We start from the raw sequence: 16760 nt of genomic DNA on the forward strand, positions 1-16760 counted from the left end.
TTTGCTGTCTTCATACTTCACTCAGAACATTTATAAATTCCCTGAGAGGTTAATGCCGCTAGGTTGAAAGGAAAGGCAGAAAAATGGCAGATAAGGAGGCTTGAAGAAGAGGGGGGAAGAAGATTGAGAACAAAAAGGGAGAGGGCTTGAGATAAAATAGAATACACATTTTTTCCTTTCCAATCATTCTAAATACTAAATAAAGCAATGTGTGAGCGTTGCAGCATTTGGCAGGTATGGTGGTGCTTGATCGCCGTCAGCCACACAAATGGAAGTGGAGATGCTCGTGAATTTTATATCTGCATTGCTACAATCTAAGAAAAAAGAAAAAAGGCGGACAAGTCTGGCTGCGAGTGTTCTAGAGTGGGAGAGTCAGGTGTCCTTAACTCTTCATTTCTTGCTGAGATCAGATTCATCTCCCATGTTGAATCAGCAAAGAGCCGCTTGTCTCTGTGAGCCGCGTCCCAGCCGGGCCATTGCACTGATTTAGCCAGCAGACCTGGGTGCAGAAGGGATGGACTTAGGGTCATATGCAGAAAATAAGAGTTTCCTGTGGACCCCAATGCACGTACACACATTTCACTTTTAGGATTTGGCTCCTGAATCCCCGTGCGGGGATCAGGATATCTGTAAATGGTGTCGGCCAGACGTCTCAGTCCAGACAATAAGGCTTGTAGTCTTGTTCTCATCACTCTATTCATCCCTGGTCAACTGTAGCTGCCCCCTCCCCCCTTATCACTGCGTGACCAAGGAAATTAAATTACAAAAATAATCACTTGCCACCAGTTCCTTTAACAGCGCGCCTCTGCTTTGCATATAGAGTGTGCTTGCTTTGCAGACACGTTGGGTGAAGTTACTTACTGGCCCATTTACAATAATGGACTCCGCTCCACCGGAGGAGTCAAATACAGCCTTTTCACGGTGAAAGTCGCTGGTGGAAGTCGGTGAAGCGAGGGAAGACAAGATTGTAAAGACAGAGAGACACGGCGAAGAGTTTGCACTTCTGATGTGACCTTTGGAGTTCCACCACTGAATGTGGGCCGCCTCTTCATCAAACAGGCCCCCTTTCTGCCAACAAGTGGAAGGAATATTTCTATATGATTCACCTATTGCTATTTGATAAATATATCTTTACCCTCTTCACCACTCAACTTGCACGACCAGTCTGCGTATTTCCAAACATCACTTTCTTCATCTCTGTCCGCCAGGTACTTTCCCCTCTGCTATAAGTCCATTTTCAGTGCAGTTGGTTGTTATAGTGATGTTTGGAGAAACTACTGCCACACGCACACATATTTTTTAACGTCACAGATGCAGTTGCATCACACACAGGGGAAAACATTTTTACATGGAACGGGAGGTTAAAAGCACCAACGGATATTCGCGAATACAGGGGACTAAGCTGATGTGTGTGTGTGGGTGTGTGTGTGTGGGGGTACCTTCAGGGTCTTGTCGATCACACATGAATGTGAATTATAAATACACGACTGATGTTTTCCCATCTACAACACTCACTCAAATGGCTCTCTGCTGGTTGGGATGACTCAATGAGATGACTGGTTGATAAATGCACCATCACCACCCAGGCTCTGGCTCCAGTAATAATTTTTCCCCACAACTAGACTGGCTGCCAAGTGACAACAATCTCCTTACCCAGCCCAGAACATCCTTACACACACACACACACACCACACACACACACACACACACACACACACACACACACACACACACACACACACACACACACACGTCATTCTAAATCAGCCTTGAAACACCACATGTTAGTGTGCTCATTGTTCCCTTAATCTAACCTCTAGCAGAGCCATAGTGCAGAAAAGGGCACTGCTGTCCTGTCATTTCCTGTAATGGATTTTGGAGTCAAAAGACAGAAATAATAAGTAGACCTATGCACGTCTGGAAAAAGAGCTTTTTTGTGTGTTTCCGTGGGAGTTAAAGTTGACAGACAACGGCGCTGCTCTTTTCACCTTGACACAAAATGGGAGCGATTTCTCTCTTTACATCTCGCCCTGGTGGCCGTGCTTTGCTAATTACTTTGAGGGAGGGCAGACGGAGGGGAGGGATCGAGAGCAAGAATGACTAATCAGGACTTAAATGGGGAAAGTTTAGCAATCCCCAATTTGTTAATATTAAATTCCAATTGAAGATTGAATGGACGTGAGCCCCTTTCCTACGGTTCTTAACGACCCGCCAAGTAGCACTTTGAGGATGCCGAGTGTCTGAAATCTCAAGGAGCTGTTTGGGCGCTGCATCCCCTCAGCCAACAGGCTTTCTACGTAAACCAGCATCAAGCAGCTTGGGAGAATAATACATGGTTAAACACAGCACAAATCCTGTGAGCGAATGTTTATGTGACTGCAGGTCCCCTGGCAGTCCAACGCTCTTCAATCAGGGAAATCTAGAATTTAATTAACATGGAATTAAAGTGCATTGTTATTTTGATTAAAGCGACTGGCCTTCATTCCCTGCTCTGTTCTCAAGCTCCAGAATCTGACTTGGGGTTTAACTTTATTTGGTTTCACCCAGTGGATCAAGCATCTTTCTGGATTTGATGCAGGTCTCACTTTTATACACCCTGAACTCCGGCACAATCAAACCTCAAACTCTTTGATTTCTCTGCATGTTGCAGACCCCGTAGCCCAGGTCACGCTGGCATTTACTGATATTATTGCAGCTGAACTGAAGCAAAATCACGAACCATCCAAAGCAAAATGACTATTCAGTGAAGGTATGTTTCAGTGAAAGAAGACCTAGATTTTCCAATAAAATGATAATTCCAATACAATGAGAGATGTTATGTTGTCAGTAGGTCAGTAGCCAATGGGCAGTGACGCTGCCTGCTGTAAATCTGTAGCGTCACGGCTCTGGGTTGGAGCTTCATCTGTCAGAATGAGGTGGAAACAGAAGCTCCATTGGAACCCAGCTTCACACGGCATCACTTGTCGCAGCTCAAACCTGTGGCTGCCACTGTTGTAAGACTGTTAATCTGCAGTGGAAACCTGGAGGAAGAGGCAGCAATTAATCATCCAATTGGAATAATGGCATAATTGATTAATAACACAATCTTAGCTGAAAGGTGGAGCGGAGAGGGGAAAATGAGACGAGTGAGAAATGAATGGGAGGGGATTGACTTGTGGGGTAGGGTGTTTATTCTGGCAGGTACCTTTGACGGATAGCTCCACATTGAATCCTAATTCTCTGGGTATTAATCTACCCATCCGTGTCTGCGGAGGAGCCATAAAGGAGGTGACGGCGGCTCAATGAGAACAGGCAGACTGAGGCTGAAGAAGTTGTGGAACGTGCTATGAAAATGCAATTAAAATTATCATACAGAGGGCTTAATATGTTGCACAATGCTCGGTGGAAAAAAAAGAAAAACGCCCCCTTTACTCAGAATACAATTGCAAAGATGCCTACAATCTCTGTGACATTTAAAATATCGTGCTGCAATTTTTGGTGAGTCTATTCAAATGTGGACAAGGCTGACATTTTGTTCCCTGCGAGGAAGGTGCGGAAGTCACTGTGGGATTTGCTCCCTGTCCATATCTTGACACACTTTCCCAGATGCTACTGTGTGACTTGAGTTGTCAAAGTCTTTTTTTAGGCCGTCTGCTGACACCGTTCTGCCTGGAGGGCTTGATCTCTCCCCCCTTTTCCTTGTCAAACCTCCCAATCTTAAGCCTCAAACCCATTTGTGTTGTCCAGCGTGAGCTGAGCTTGTTATCTCCTGCACCCCCTTTAAACAAGACTGCTACCAGATGCCCTTTGAATGTCTTTCACCTCTCATACTGTCCTTTTTCGGACACAAAAAACAAGCAAAAACTGAAACTTTTTCAAAGACTATTACTGGAATATTCCTCATACTGTCCATGCCTATTTTACCTCATTCCACCCATGCTCACACACCTGCAACCCCCCTCTTATACATGCACAGAACTCACCAAAGTTGTTTGGATTCGTCGTAACAGAACAAAACACCCGCTCCTCTGGTGCACTGATGCATTGCTAACTCCTGTATGTCCTCTGAAAACTGCTGCTTCTAGTCCCCCAGGAGCTGCTCCTCACATTCATAACACTCTGCTCTGTGCCAGGTGGCTGTCTCTGCAAGTCCTCTTTCCCATAAATCAGACTGTCTTTGAGTTGATCAATAACAAGTCAATTAGCAGGCGCCTAGAGATGAGGGTCTCCCGGGGTCGCTGCTTGTTTGTCAGGCGGACATCTGCAGCTCTGTTCCTGTCTGCCATGGAGCTAGGACTCTCGCTTACCTTGGAAACATGGGTAGCAGGCAGCCATAAATCTAAATATCAACTATAAATAGGCCTGGAACATCTTGCTGCCATTGTTTGTTTCTTTTTGGATAGGTGAGCTATATCCTATATCAATGTTGTGTATTAAAGGATTTTAATGGTCTCTTCCCACCCAAAAAAAAATCCATGTTGAGCTTTTTAATTTAATATAACACTCATAATAAATAAGCAGCTACAACTTGTCTCGTGCAGTCTGAGTTCGTGCTTGACCATTAACTGCCGAGCCTCGCCGCTATTCTTCCCACTCCTCCGTTAAGCTCTGTTAAGAGTGGGAGAGACCCGACTGTTATTCGGTGCCCACTGACTGTGTATCTAATGACTTGGCTGGCAAATCCAAGGCAACAGCAACAGACTCCCGCGGCGAACACACCAGAATAATCCTCCAGATAATTACCAGCGAGAACGCAAGAGAGATCTTGGACAAATACTTCCCATACCTACTGAGACGCAACGCCAAATGATGGCATCTAATTAATGTACCTTTGGAGGAGTGAATGAAATGTGCTGACACTGGAAAGACAGATTCTTGTCTCATGGTCTTTTTCCCACATCTGTCAACACGAACATGTACTGGCTGATTGCTAAGTTGTAGTTGACTCAAACATGGACATTGTATTTCTGTCATAATATTTTCCACACAACCTTGACTTAACAAATATTAATAATGATATTAACAATACAATTATTACCCAACAGTGTGCAGTAGTCTTGTTGCTACAGCGCAAATTAGGTTGCAAACACAAGGCTGGCTTGTGTGGAGCTTGCTAACTTATTAAAAATAGATTAGTGTGCTTAATTTTCAGCAAACATTACAAATATTGCAGTTGGATATATCCTGTTTTATAATTTATCTGATGGAAAATAATCCGAACTCCCACCCAATTTACACTTTGCTCTTAAGAGGACAACGGACAGTAACACAGTCTCCATAATGACTTTTAGTTGTTTGGCATGAGAGTTGTTGCTCTTGCTCACATGTTTAGCATGCTTCCATGTTTCCTTTCAACTGTCTATGAGCGGGATAATGTGATATCGGAGGTGATACACTGCAACACATTTGTTTTAAAAGGACGCATTTGTTCAAATATCTAAAGTGTGTGCAATGTTTGTTGAAAAAAGAAGATGTGTATACATAGAATTATGCAAATACTCTGACAATTGCTGATAATTATCAGCTGCAGCACTGGGATGATTAGTATTTAAATGAGTTTACTCTAATTATTATGGTTATTTAGTAAATGTAATTATGGAGCTACATTTATATTAATCAATGTGTACCCGGAGCTGTCTAATTGGCTGTCGACAATGAGGGAAGTTTTTGTGGACCTCAGGAATTAACTGATGATGGCAATAAAATAAAAGCAACTAAAGGCTATAGGCTGTACCAGTACATTTATTTGATTTCTATTTTTCTGTGTTGCTTCAGGACAGGAGCGCTTCCCATGTATCCTCTCATCCGTCATGCACTTGTAGCCTTTTCATAAGCCAAGCACTATCTGTCTTTCTGTCGGAGAGGGGGCACCTAGATGAAATGAGGCACCTGATGCATACCAGAGAGGAGAGATAAAGATCACAGAAAAGACTTTCCAGCTGACAACTGTGTTGTGGCAAAGGCTGCCTTGTTTTGTGGTGGGCTGTTGGATTGCTTTCACGCACGGGCATGCACGCACACACACACACACACACACACACACACACACACACACACACACACACACACACACACACACACACACACACACTGTGTTTAAGGTCTGACCTTGTTTTTTTGCTGATCAGCTGCCTGTATCAGGTGTCAGGAGTTGACTGTTGGTATCCCACCAAAGGAGGGGTATAAATACAAGAGACAAGGAGACTGACAGGAACAATCCCACTGAAGAGAGCTGCAGCTCCTGGCTCCAGATGCTCACAGCTCAGACAAACACATAGATTGCATCCAGTGTCTGGGGCCCGGCTCCAGGGCTTCCCCTGTGCTCCCATGCGAAGACCCCCACTCCCAGGGGACCTGAAGGCAGCTGAGACAGAAAAACAAGGTAAGAGCCCAGCTGATACATGCGCAAGCCGCTCAGCTGTTTGTGTCAAAGGAGAGGCTTGAACGCAAAGAACGTGAAAGAGCCAAGGAATGTAGGCGACAAATTCACAGCTCTCTGGGAGAAAAGTTAGTGCAACTGCTGAAAGATGATTATCTGGAAAATGGGTGTACTTTATTGGGCGGCAACGGTAAGAATGTTTGACTGCTTTAGTGCGTTAACTAATAACAGAACCTAAATCTTGTGGGAGGTCAAATAAATTTGTCATAGCTGTGGTAGCATAGATCATACCTGTGCCATAATGTGACTGTTAAAATAAATAATGTTCTCTTTGTAACAGTTCTCAATGATCCTTATTCATTTTTATGTTTTTTTTGTTTCCTCTTCTCTTCCTTTTAATCAATATGATATAACATATTAGAGAGAATAGGTTTCCAGTTTGTTAGATCCATCCTGGAGTTTGGAATGCCAGTAAAAGGCTCAGACAACTTCAAATTTCTCCCCAGCCAAGAAAATGACTAATATAAATGATTGTCAGCCTTGCAGGGATAAGGTTGCCCATTTAGCAAATTCGCTGTGTCAAAGGGAAAACAGCTACAATAGCCCCCTTGAGTGATGAGACTGGAGATGAGAGAAATGAAAATTTTGGTATTACATCGGTCCCTCGATGCTTGACTCATGCATTTTCCACAAAATCAAAATGGCACTTATGGTATAAAGTTGTACACTATGCTGGGTATCACTTCAGCATGATTTCAGAATGCGTGGTATATAAGTTCCACAGGAATGAAATAAGCTGTTAGCTGTCATTTATGCTCAGTACTGAGAGGGAATTTACTGTAAGATATGTGAGCACTTCAAAGACTCTGTTCCTTTGTATGAAGCCATTATCTTCATGTGTTCGAATGCATTAAACCAACTGCTTCTCTCCAGGGTTCCCGGTATAAGTTGCACCATGGCAGAAGAGTGTCTGGAAACAGATGACCCCAGGTCGACAATGCCGGCCGAGCTCCACCATCCTCTCTCTAAGTACCCTCAGTGGAAGTTTAAACTGTTTAGGGTCAAGTCCATGGAGAAGGCCCCCCTGCCCACCGAGACTTCGCCTGAGAAGAGAGTCTTATTAGGACTCTCCGCTCCTCCAGCTCCAGATACATTGTTAGGTAACGGCATGGCTCCAGGGAGTGTTATGAAATTGTGCCTTGGGGGGAAAAGCAAGGAAAATGTAGAGGGCCTGAGCATGAGGGTGGACATGAAGTTACAGGAAATGGATGCTCACATGAACAAACTCAGGTATTTAAAAGGTTCTTTAAACCACCTAATATTTGTTTCCTATGAGGAATTGTACAACTTTCTTTGTCTGTCCAGATGCTTGTGTCGTCTTTGTGGAATGATGCTAAGAAAAGTCAAAGGACCAGTACATGATGTTCAGGGGAATCTGGATAATGCAAGCAAAGGTGCACTGCGTAAAATGGGCTGCAAGCTGACCAGCTGGCCAGAAGTTATCCATAAAGTCTTCAAAGTGGATGTGACAGAGGACCTTGAAGCTGTTCACCCTCTTTTTTTCTGTCACCACTGTTGGATGACTGCCATACGTGGAGGTGGTGTCTGCAGCTTATCTAGAACAAGAGTCCGTGCATGGAAACCCCACTCTTCCCTCTGTGAGCTTTGCTCTCCCAGGAAAGTTTCGTTCGAGCGCACTAGGAGGAAGAGGAGGAAGGGTGTTCCCAGAGCGCTCAGTCTGGCAAAAAGAACCAGGTGCGACAACAGTGACGGCAAAGCTGATGGAGAGAGACGGAATCTGGAGCGTCCTGCACTCAGGGACTGGCCAAAATCCAGGGACCAAAGAGAGCAGTGGGTGAGGAGCATTACCCACTGCCAGAGAGACCACCTCAGTATCAACCTGATATCAGAGAAGCTCCCTGAAGACTTCCTGTTTTCATTCACCTGTGTGGTGTGTGATCACCTGCTCTCCGATCCTGTGCAACCCCCTTGTGGACACCTCTCCTGCCGCAGCTGTATCAAAAAGTATAGCTATGTCCTGGGGCCTCATTGTCCAGTTTGCAACTTACGCTGCACCCCTGACAATTTCGCCCCGCCCGCCAAAGCCTTCCTAGCGGCCTTGCAGGCCCTGCCTCTTCTTTGCCCCAGAAGTGGCTGTGGTAGGGAGGTAAGACTGGACTCATTTAAAGCCCACTATCTGGACCATGAGCTGGAGGAACATGATACAGACAAGCATTTGCCAGAATGTGACAACTACCTGCTGATCAATAAAGGAGGAAGACCCCGTCAGCACTTACTCTCGTTAACCCGCCGTGCCCAAAAACATCGGCTGAAGGACCTGAAGAACCTCGTGAAGACATTTGCGGACAAAGAGGAAGGCGGTGACCTGAAGTCTGTGTGCCTGACCCTGTTCCTGCTCGCACTGAGATCAGCGAATGAACACCGGCAGGCAGATGAGCTTGAGGCTATAATGCAAGGTAAGAGATTATTTTAAGTGAAATCATTGTTACTTTTTATGTTAAAGAAAGCAGCACAAAAATATGTGAAAATACAGTACAATATATCTTGAAAATAGCATAAAGGCTGAAAGGTTTGCTTGTGTGGAGGGAGAATCGAAAAGCATTTAATTATCGTCCATCTCTGTTTATCAGACCCTTGCTCTTCCACACTCTACCCCTCTCTGATGGTCTGTCACTCCCTCGTCTCAGACTCCCTTCAATGCACAGTAACAACTCTTGTGAAGGGGCTGTTAGAATCAAAACAACATCAGCAGCCCTTGTATCTGCAAATTACACAGACAGCACCATCATCCTCTCTGGGGAGTGGAAGCCAGCTGGTGTCTGTTTTCATCTGCAGCCAATACATCACTTTTGCCAGCTTCACTGATTCACCCTGTGTCCTCTTATAACATCTGAAAATTAGGAAATATTGGATTTTGTAATCATGGGCTTGTGGGCTTTTTGATTATGATGCGTTGGTATTTCGGTGTTAAATTTGTGATTCCCACTGTCTTTTAGTGTAGCTAACTCTATGCAGGATGTCAAATGAGGAAATTTTAGACCCTATAATTTGTTTCAAAGCCCTAGAAATTGGCTTCCACGGTGTGGAACTAAATTGTTCCCTTCATGTGTTAAACTTTTTTTCTTGTACTTTCATTGTTTTTGTTGTTGTTGAAACTTTCTCCTGTTCCATTCTCTCCCATCCATGCAGGCAGGGGCTCTGGTTTGCATCCTGCAGTATGCTTGGCCATCCGGGTCAACACGTTCCTGAGCTGCAGCCAGTATCATAAAATGTACCGAACTGTTAAAGCCACTACTGGCCGCCAGATCTTTCAGCCCCTACACAGCCTGCGAGCTGTAGAAAAGGAGCTTCTTCCTGGATTTCATCAATTTGAATGGCAGCCGCCCCTCAGGAATGTGTCCACATCATGCAGCGTTGGGATTATCAACGGGCTTTCTGGATGGACTTCCTCATTGGATGATTCTCCAGCTGAAACTATCACTCGTAGGTTCCGCTATGATGTAGCAATCGTGTCAGCATTGAAAGACCTCGAAGAGGACATCATGGAAGGGTTGAGAGAAAATGAGATGGAGGATAGCAATTGCACATTGGGTTTCAGCGTCCTGATCAAAGAGTCTTGTGATGGTATGGGTGATGTCAGTGAGAAGCATGGAGGCGGTCCACTTGTCCCAGAGAAGGCTGTGCGTTTCTCTTTTACTATCATGTCTGTCTCCATCAAGGCAGAAGGCGAGAAGGATAAAGTCATCTTCACTGAACCGAAACCAAACTCAGAGCTGTCCTGCAAGCCCCTTTCCCTGATGTTCGTGGATGAGTCAGACCATGAGACACTCACGGCTATCATGTCACCCATAATTGCAGAGCGGGATGCAATGAAAGAGAGCAGACTCATTGTGTCCATTGGCGGATTGCCGCGCTCCTTCCGCATTCATTTCCGAGGCACAGGATACGATGAAAAGATGGTGCGTGAGATGGAGGGCCTGGAGGCCTCAGGGTCCACGTACATCTGCACGCTTTGTGATTCCAGTCGTGCAGAAGCTTCTGAAAACATGGTACTGCATTCCATCACCCGCAGTCACGCTGAAAACTTAGAGCGCTATGAAATATGGCGAGCCAACCCCTTTTCTGAATCTGTGGATGAGCTGCGAGACAGAGTGAAGGGGGTCTCTGCCAAGGCATTTATGGAGACCCATCCCACTCTGGATGCACTGCACTGTGAGATTGGCATCGCCACTGAATTCTACAAAATCTTCCAGGATGAGATCGGGGAAGTGTACCAAAAGGTGAACCCCAGTCGGGAGGAGCGACGCGGCTGGAGGGCAGCCCTGGATAAACAGCTGAGGAAGTCCATGAAACTCAAACCAGTAATGAGGATGAATGGGAACTACGCACGCCGGCTCATGAGCCTGGAGGCTGTGGAGTTGGTGTGTGAGTTAGTGCCCACAGAAGGGAGGAGGGAGGCCCTGAGGGAGCTCATGAGGCTCTACCTCCAGATGAAACCCGTGTGGCGTGCCACCTGCCCCACCAAGGAGTGCCCGGACCAGCTGTGCCGTTACAGCTTTAACTCTCAGCGCTTTGCTGAGCTCCTCTCCTCCTCTTTCAAATATAGGTACAATAAAAAAATCACCAATTACCTCCACAAAACCCTCGCCCATGTTCCCGAAATCATAGAGAGAGATGGATCAATAGGAGCATGGGCAAGCGAGGGGAATGAGTCAGCAAATAAACTGTTCAGGCGTTTCCGGAAGATGAACGCGCGTCAGTCGAAAGCCTTTGAACTAGAGGACGTGTTAAAACATCACTGGCTCTACACCTCCAAGTATTTACAGAACTTTATGAACGCGCACAAAGACTCGGCTAAAGCACTGCAAGCTAGTATTGACCCTGTGCTGAGCAAAGATGATGAGGACATGGCAGGAATTGACTTTTGAGTTGTCTCCTGAATTTTAATCAACTGCACTGTTATTTGAAAGGAAGACAGTTTTAGTTTAGTTTTAATACCTATTTATTGATATTTCTTGATTTCAATGATATATTTTTCAGATGCAATAACAATATTGTTGAACCATATTTTTGTGTTTGCATTTTAATTATTTTTCTGCATTGTCAATAGGTTCTTCAAGCACGCATGTCATTTCCTGTTTTGGATGTTTCTTCATCCAGAACAGGACACCAGAGAAACAAACACTCCCCCCCTCCCCGATCTCAACAGTAAAGTTCTTTTTATATCTTCACCATCCATGAAATATGGAGCAGTTTATTGTATTGCAAGGGTATGACATATTTATGAATATATTTGGGGGATATTTATGGAACAGATGAATGCTCTGTAAGTCTTGGGGGTGGTGGTGGGGGGGAATTGTGTTAAAAAAGAACACATTTTTTTTTGGCCACTATATTAATATATCATTTGAGCTGCAGCAAAATGCAATCACAGAGACACAAATGTTCTTTGTTTCATGAGGGCCTGCTGAGAAAGATCACTTTAGTGCTTTATCTTGGAATCCCTGAGGGGCAGAATGGATGCCAGGTCACTTTGAACCAATTTTTATCTCCTTTAGTTTTTGCACAATGGAGAATAGAGGGTGCTTATTCGAATTCATCACATGAAGTTAAGCTGTTGATATCATAAAAATACAGTAATATCTTTAATAAATCCTAATACCCGACGGATTTCCCAGCCACAGACATTAATGTTCCTAATGCTCTGACTATAACCTTGCTCTTCACCCCCCTCACTCTGGTGTTCCTCCTTTGCCATGGCTGCCAGAGGAGAATGATGATCAGCAACTTGCCGGACCTGTAAACTGATTTGTTGGCAAGTTTATTTGCTTGATTGATTGCTTCTATTTCCTTTTTCTTCCTTCACAATTTTCAATTGTGACAGGCAATTTTGTTTGTTCTTACTTGATTGAACGTTGTTGTGTTGATTTTATATGTTCAACCATGTGACAGCTGTGATATATTCACGATTGATTTAATAGTTGTCTCTGTTACTACCAATGTACTGTACCTGGAATTATGGAGGGTGTATTTAGTTTTTTTTAAAACCTATGTTAATCATTAAGTAATCTGCTGATGTGATTTGTATAAGATTTGATTTGTCTCTATACCACATTTCTGTTTTCAGATGTATGGTGAGCATTCAGTGAGAATGACAACCCACAGATTGTTTTTATGAATCATGAACATTTTTATTTGTGTCTTTGTTTTTAATAAAAAAAGAAATCTGATTTGAACTGTTTTGGAATTTGAATGTCACATTTTGGTGTCATGGGTAAAATGACTGCTTATTTGCACGAAGTGCTGAACACCATCTAGTCCAGCTATTAAAAATAAAGTAAACATTTAAACACCACAGAAGTATGCCTCAGCATATGAACATCCACAATGACATATGTTTGGATTTCATATGCTTATATTTTATTAATGTTAATGGTTTAACCTAACTCAAAATCCATCAAAACAATTTAAAGATTTAATTTTTTTCCAACAAAATCAGAAAGCATTTTCTATGACTTTAAATTTCTCTATTAACAGTAATTAAATATAAAGTAATATTTAATAAAAGGTAAAATAAAAATAAATAAGACACAAAATTACTGTCTGACTTTTTTTGTGTTGCTTTCTTTATTTCTTCAAACACACATTATATGTCAATTATTTTGTCATAGACAAGAATCCAGAGTTATATTTATCCTTATTTATTAATCCAGGTCTTTATTTATCAGTTACTCACTATAACACACTTGCAATCAACATTATTTAAGGGCACAGCAAAACTGAAAACACCTGCAATTTCTCATTAAAGGACATCTAATAAACTAAAATTATCCTCATAAAGACAGAATTATTTAATGTTTTAGAGTGTTTATTTCTTGATTAATGAGAGAACCTATCAAAAAAACACAAAAACAAATCATTCCTCAGAAAAGACAAAGAAAATTCACCAATTACTTTTCTGAGTTTAGCAACATTTATTAATGCATAGTTGTGCTCAGTCAAAAAGTCTTCTGAAAAAGCTCTTCTTAGAGGGAGACATCTTGAACATCAGCGGCATTTTCCTTTCCTTAACTTTCATTGGGGTGCGCTTCAGAGGCATGACCTGTCGAGGCGGGGTCATCTCCTGGTAGGGCAGGCCTCCGTGGTCCAGGCAGAAGTACTTTTTGTTGCCCTGAGAGAGCCTGAGCAGCAGGGTCTCAGACAGTTCCATGCACTGGGCATGGACCCAGTGGCCCTCTTCTCCCCTGGAGCAGAAGATCATGGCTGGCCTGTGGAGCTCGGTGGAGTAGTAAGGCTCCCACGTGTTGGGGTCCACCTGACAACCTAGGCAGCATTTGATCCAGTAACCTGTCTGCGATTCATCCTCTTCATCCTCCTCGTTGTAAGTGTCTGCTTCTCCATCACTGCTGTCCTCCAGCTCGTGTGGCTCACGACCGAAGTACAGCTCTTCTGAGTCTTCAAGGGGAGTCGAGTTTTCATAATCGGTCGACTCCTGGCTACAGCCTGGGGCTATGTCTTCTTCTTTGCCCTCAGCCTCTGTCCGGAAGTTCACGTAGTAGAAATAATGTATATCTGGTTGGGATGGTCTACCCTCCGTAGGCACACCAAGTAGGATACTGCCCTCCCCAGCACTGCCCCCAAACCAAGTACGGCTGTGCATGATATCTGCGGTCCACTTTGGTGGCTCTAACTGCTCAAACTGAATCCCTTTCTCATCAATAATCACAGTGCTGCATGCCATCTGTTTTTGAGAGTCTGACTTATACCCACCTAAGATGATGTATCTGTGCTCAGGGCCCATACGTGTGATTATGGAACTAGAAATGGACATACCGCTGTCAAGATACTCACAGGACAGCAAAGGGCTGCCCTGGAGAAGCTCCACACGCAGCCGGAAGAGCTGAGGAGGGCGGGAGTCAGTGGTGAGTGAGTGACCCCCCAGGAAGTACACACAGTCTTCCCTGGCAAGGGCCAGATGAAAAGACTGACCACTGCTGAGTTCAGGCAGCGTGTGAGCGGAGGAGCAGCCGAACTCTAGGTCAAAGAGGAACACCTGAGGGGGGCAATCAACCACACTGTTCCAGGTCTCTGTGGTGCGCTCTCCTTCAGGCATGTAGGATCTTCCACCAAAGAGCACACAGGCTGTCTTTCCGTGGCTTCGAACCATGCTCATGGTGTGGCCGTATCTGCCCCCCGGCACCTCTCCCACCAGCTCCTTCTCTTTGCAGCACAAGGTCAGTTTACGATTGCAGCCACGGCTATCCACTGTGAGCAGATACAGACTCGAGGAGAGCTCGTTGTTGGGGGTGCGGCCACCGTGGATGAGATAACTCTCCGGAAAGCCATCGTAGGGATCAAGGCGGCAAACAGCTGGGCAACGTAAAGGGGGGAGGTAGCACGAGTCATTGGAGAAGGAGATGGCCCTCAACTTCATCATGCTTTGTTTCAACCGGATGCTGAACACGCCGGTTGGGCATGAGCGCTTGGGCCAGCCTTTTTGGCCGAACAGGAGGAGTTCCCCATCCAGCTGCAGCAGAGAGAATCCAGGCTGTAAAAGGCTCGCACAGTTGACTGGAGTTAATGGTTGCAGGGTCATTTTCCAACAGGTGCCTGTGTCAAAAACAGCAGATAGCATCACAATACCGTCAGCTGTTGGCTGTTTTCAGTCAAGGGTTTTAAACTTTTGCTTCCTGTTTACTGCAGTAACACCTGGAGGATTACATGGACACCATAGACAAAAGGGCTACCAACATTTGGTAATAACACATCTATATATTAAAAATATTAAATAACAAATCATACAATTTTAAACAGAAAACATTGATTCTTGACTTTCTGCTGATTTTACTGTGCAATCCATCAAAATGAAATCTTTATTAATCCCTTTTTAAATTTTTAATTGCACTGGGAATCATTATTAACATTGTTATTTCAAGTCATAGTATAGCACTGCATAAAAAATAGTTGCATGATTGTGGACTATATGAATGTATTCATTACACATAATCTCTCTATTGGGAGTTAAGAATTTAAACACAAGTAGCACAATGCAGATTATAAAATAAAACACTGCAAATTATACATTTTCTCCCTCATTTAGATGTAAATTTACTTACCTTAACGTCTGGGTGATGGAGCTCTGTTATTTTTCTGTGACTGTAACAACTATGAAGATGAACTTGCTATGCAGCCAGACAATGACAAAAGCAGGCGTTGACAGTTTGCAAAGGCTCAATGACTCACAAACACTTCCATATCTTGAGGTTAACAGTCTGTGACTGCGGCACACAGGCAGGTGCACTGCTGAACACGTTCATCCAGTTGCCACACCGATTGACTGCTTATCAGCAGCAGAGAGTACGGCTGGATAATGTGAGTCTGTGCTGGACCATCCGAAACCTGTGTGAGACCTGATATAATTATTCTGTTTGATCTCACAGAAATTTCCTTATTCACCCACAAAACAGATCAGACCCACATTATGTCACTCAGTTGGACGGAGTGATTAACATTCAGGACATTCACAGAGGGTCGTGGGCAAGTTATTGTAAATTAACCCAACATATCCCTATTAATTATTTTCAATTTTATAATCAAACACCTCTTAAAGTAGAAGGAAGTCATTTTCTTTTGTTTTAATGAGTTGTGTTTTATATGAATGATTAAACATTAACTTTCCACATCACAAACTGACATTGAAAAATATCATAAAATATTATTTGGTTTGAAATTCCGTACCTATAGGTACCATAATGTTCTTTTGCACTGTGCACGGAGTCTGACAGAAACCTCAACTGTAAATAAAAGAGAAAATTCTTGTCATACTTTTTTCATGCTGATTTCTTGATTTCTTTTAACACATATTATGTGTCATTTATTTTGTCATTATAAACCAGTATCAGAGCTTTTCTTTTTTATCAGGCTATCAGTTAATCACTCATTCGCCTGCAATCAGCATCATTTAAGGGCACAGCAAAACTGAAAACACCTACAATTTCTCATTAAAGGACAGCCAGTAAACTAAAAAAAAATCACATAAAAACATACTTATTTAATATTTTAAAGGATTCATGTATTGATTAATGAGAAAACAAATCACAGGAAAGATAAAGACAATTCACCAATCACTTTTTTTTATGAGTTTAATAACATTATTGATGCAAAGGTGTGCTCAGTCAAACAGTCTTCTGAAAAGGCTCTTCTAAATGGCATGAACCATCGAGGTCATCATCTCCTGGTGGGGCAGGCCTCTGTGGTTCAGGCACAAGTACTTTTTGGTTCCCTGAGAGAGCCTGAGCAGCAGGGTCTCGGACAGTTCCATGCACTGGAACCAACCCCCCCATAAAGTGGAAGGAAATCACTTTCCTTCTTTTTCAGCAGT

General features: G+C 43.6%; 2 protein-coding genes across 3 annotated transcripts; one reads left to right on the forward strand and one right to left on the reverse strand.

Annotated features, from left to right (window-relative positions):
* Positions 1–6048: 6048 nt before the first annotated feature.
* On the forward strand, positions 6049–12609 carry rag1 (recombination activating 1). Of its 2 annotated transcripts, none has more exons than XM_057052834.1 (4): positions 6049–6361; positions 7292–7648; positions 7724–8835; positions 9569–12609. In XM_057052834.1, the coding sequence occupies exons 2-4, from the start codon at positions 7314–7316 to the stop codon at positions 11305–11307; spliced, it is 3186 nt and encodes a 1061-aa protein (XP_056908814.1). In that variant the 5' UTR covers positions 6049–6361; positions 7292–7313; the 3' UTR covers positions 11308–12609. The 2 variants fall into 2 exon arrangements, with proteins under 2 accessions (XP_056908814.1, XP_056908815.1); XM_057052835.1 differs by lacking the exon at positions 6049–6361 and adding an exon at positions 6395–6548.
* Positions 12610–13002: 393 nt separating this feature from the next.
* rag2 (recombination activating gene 2) lies at positions 13003–15958 on the reverse strand. Its single transcript, XM_057052836.1, has 2 exons — positions 15496–15958; positions 13003–14989 (listed from the first exon to the last, which is right to left on the reverse strand). The coding sequence occupies exon 2, from the start codon at positions 14973–14975 to the stop codon at positions 13374–13376; it is 1602 nt and encodes a 533-aa protein (XP_056908816.1). The 5' UTR covers positions 14976–14989; positions 15496–15958; the 3' UTR covers positions 13003–13373.
* Positions 15959–16760: the final 802 nt, after the last annotated feature.

The sequence above is a fragment of the Takifugu flavidus genome, chromosome 13, assembly GCF_003711565.1.
Source record: "Takifugu flavidus isolate HTHZ2018 chromosome 13, ASM371156v2, whole genome shotgun sequence".
Classification (NCBI taxonomy): Eukaryota; Metazoa; Chordata; class Actinopteri; order Tetraodontiformes; family Tetraodontidae; genus Takifugu; species Takifugu flavidus.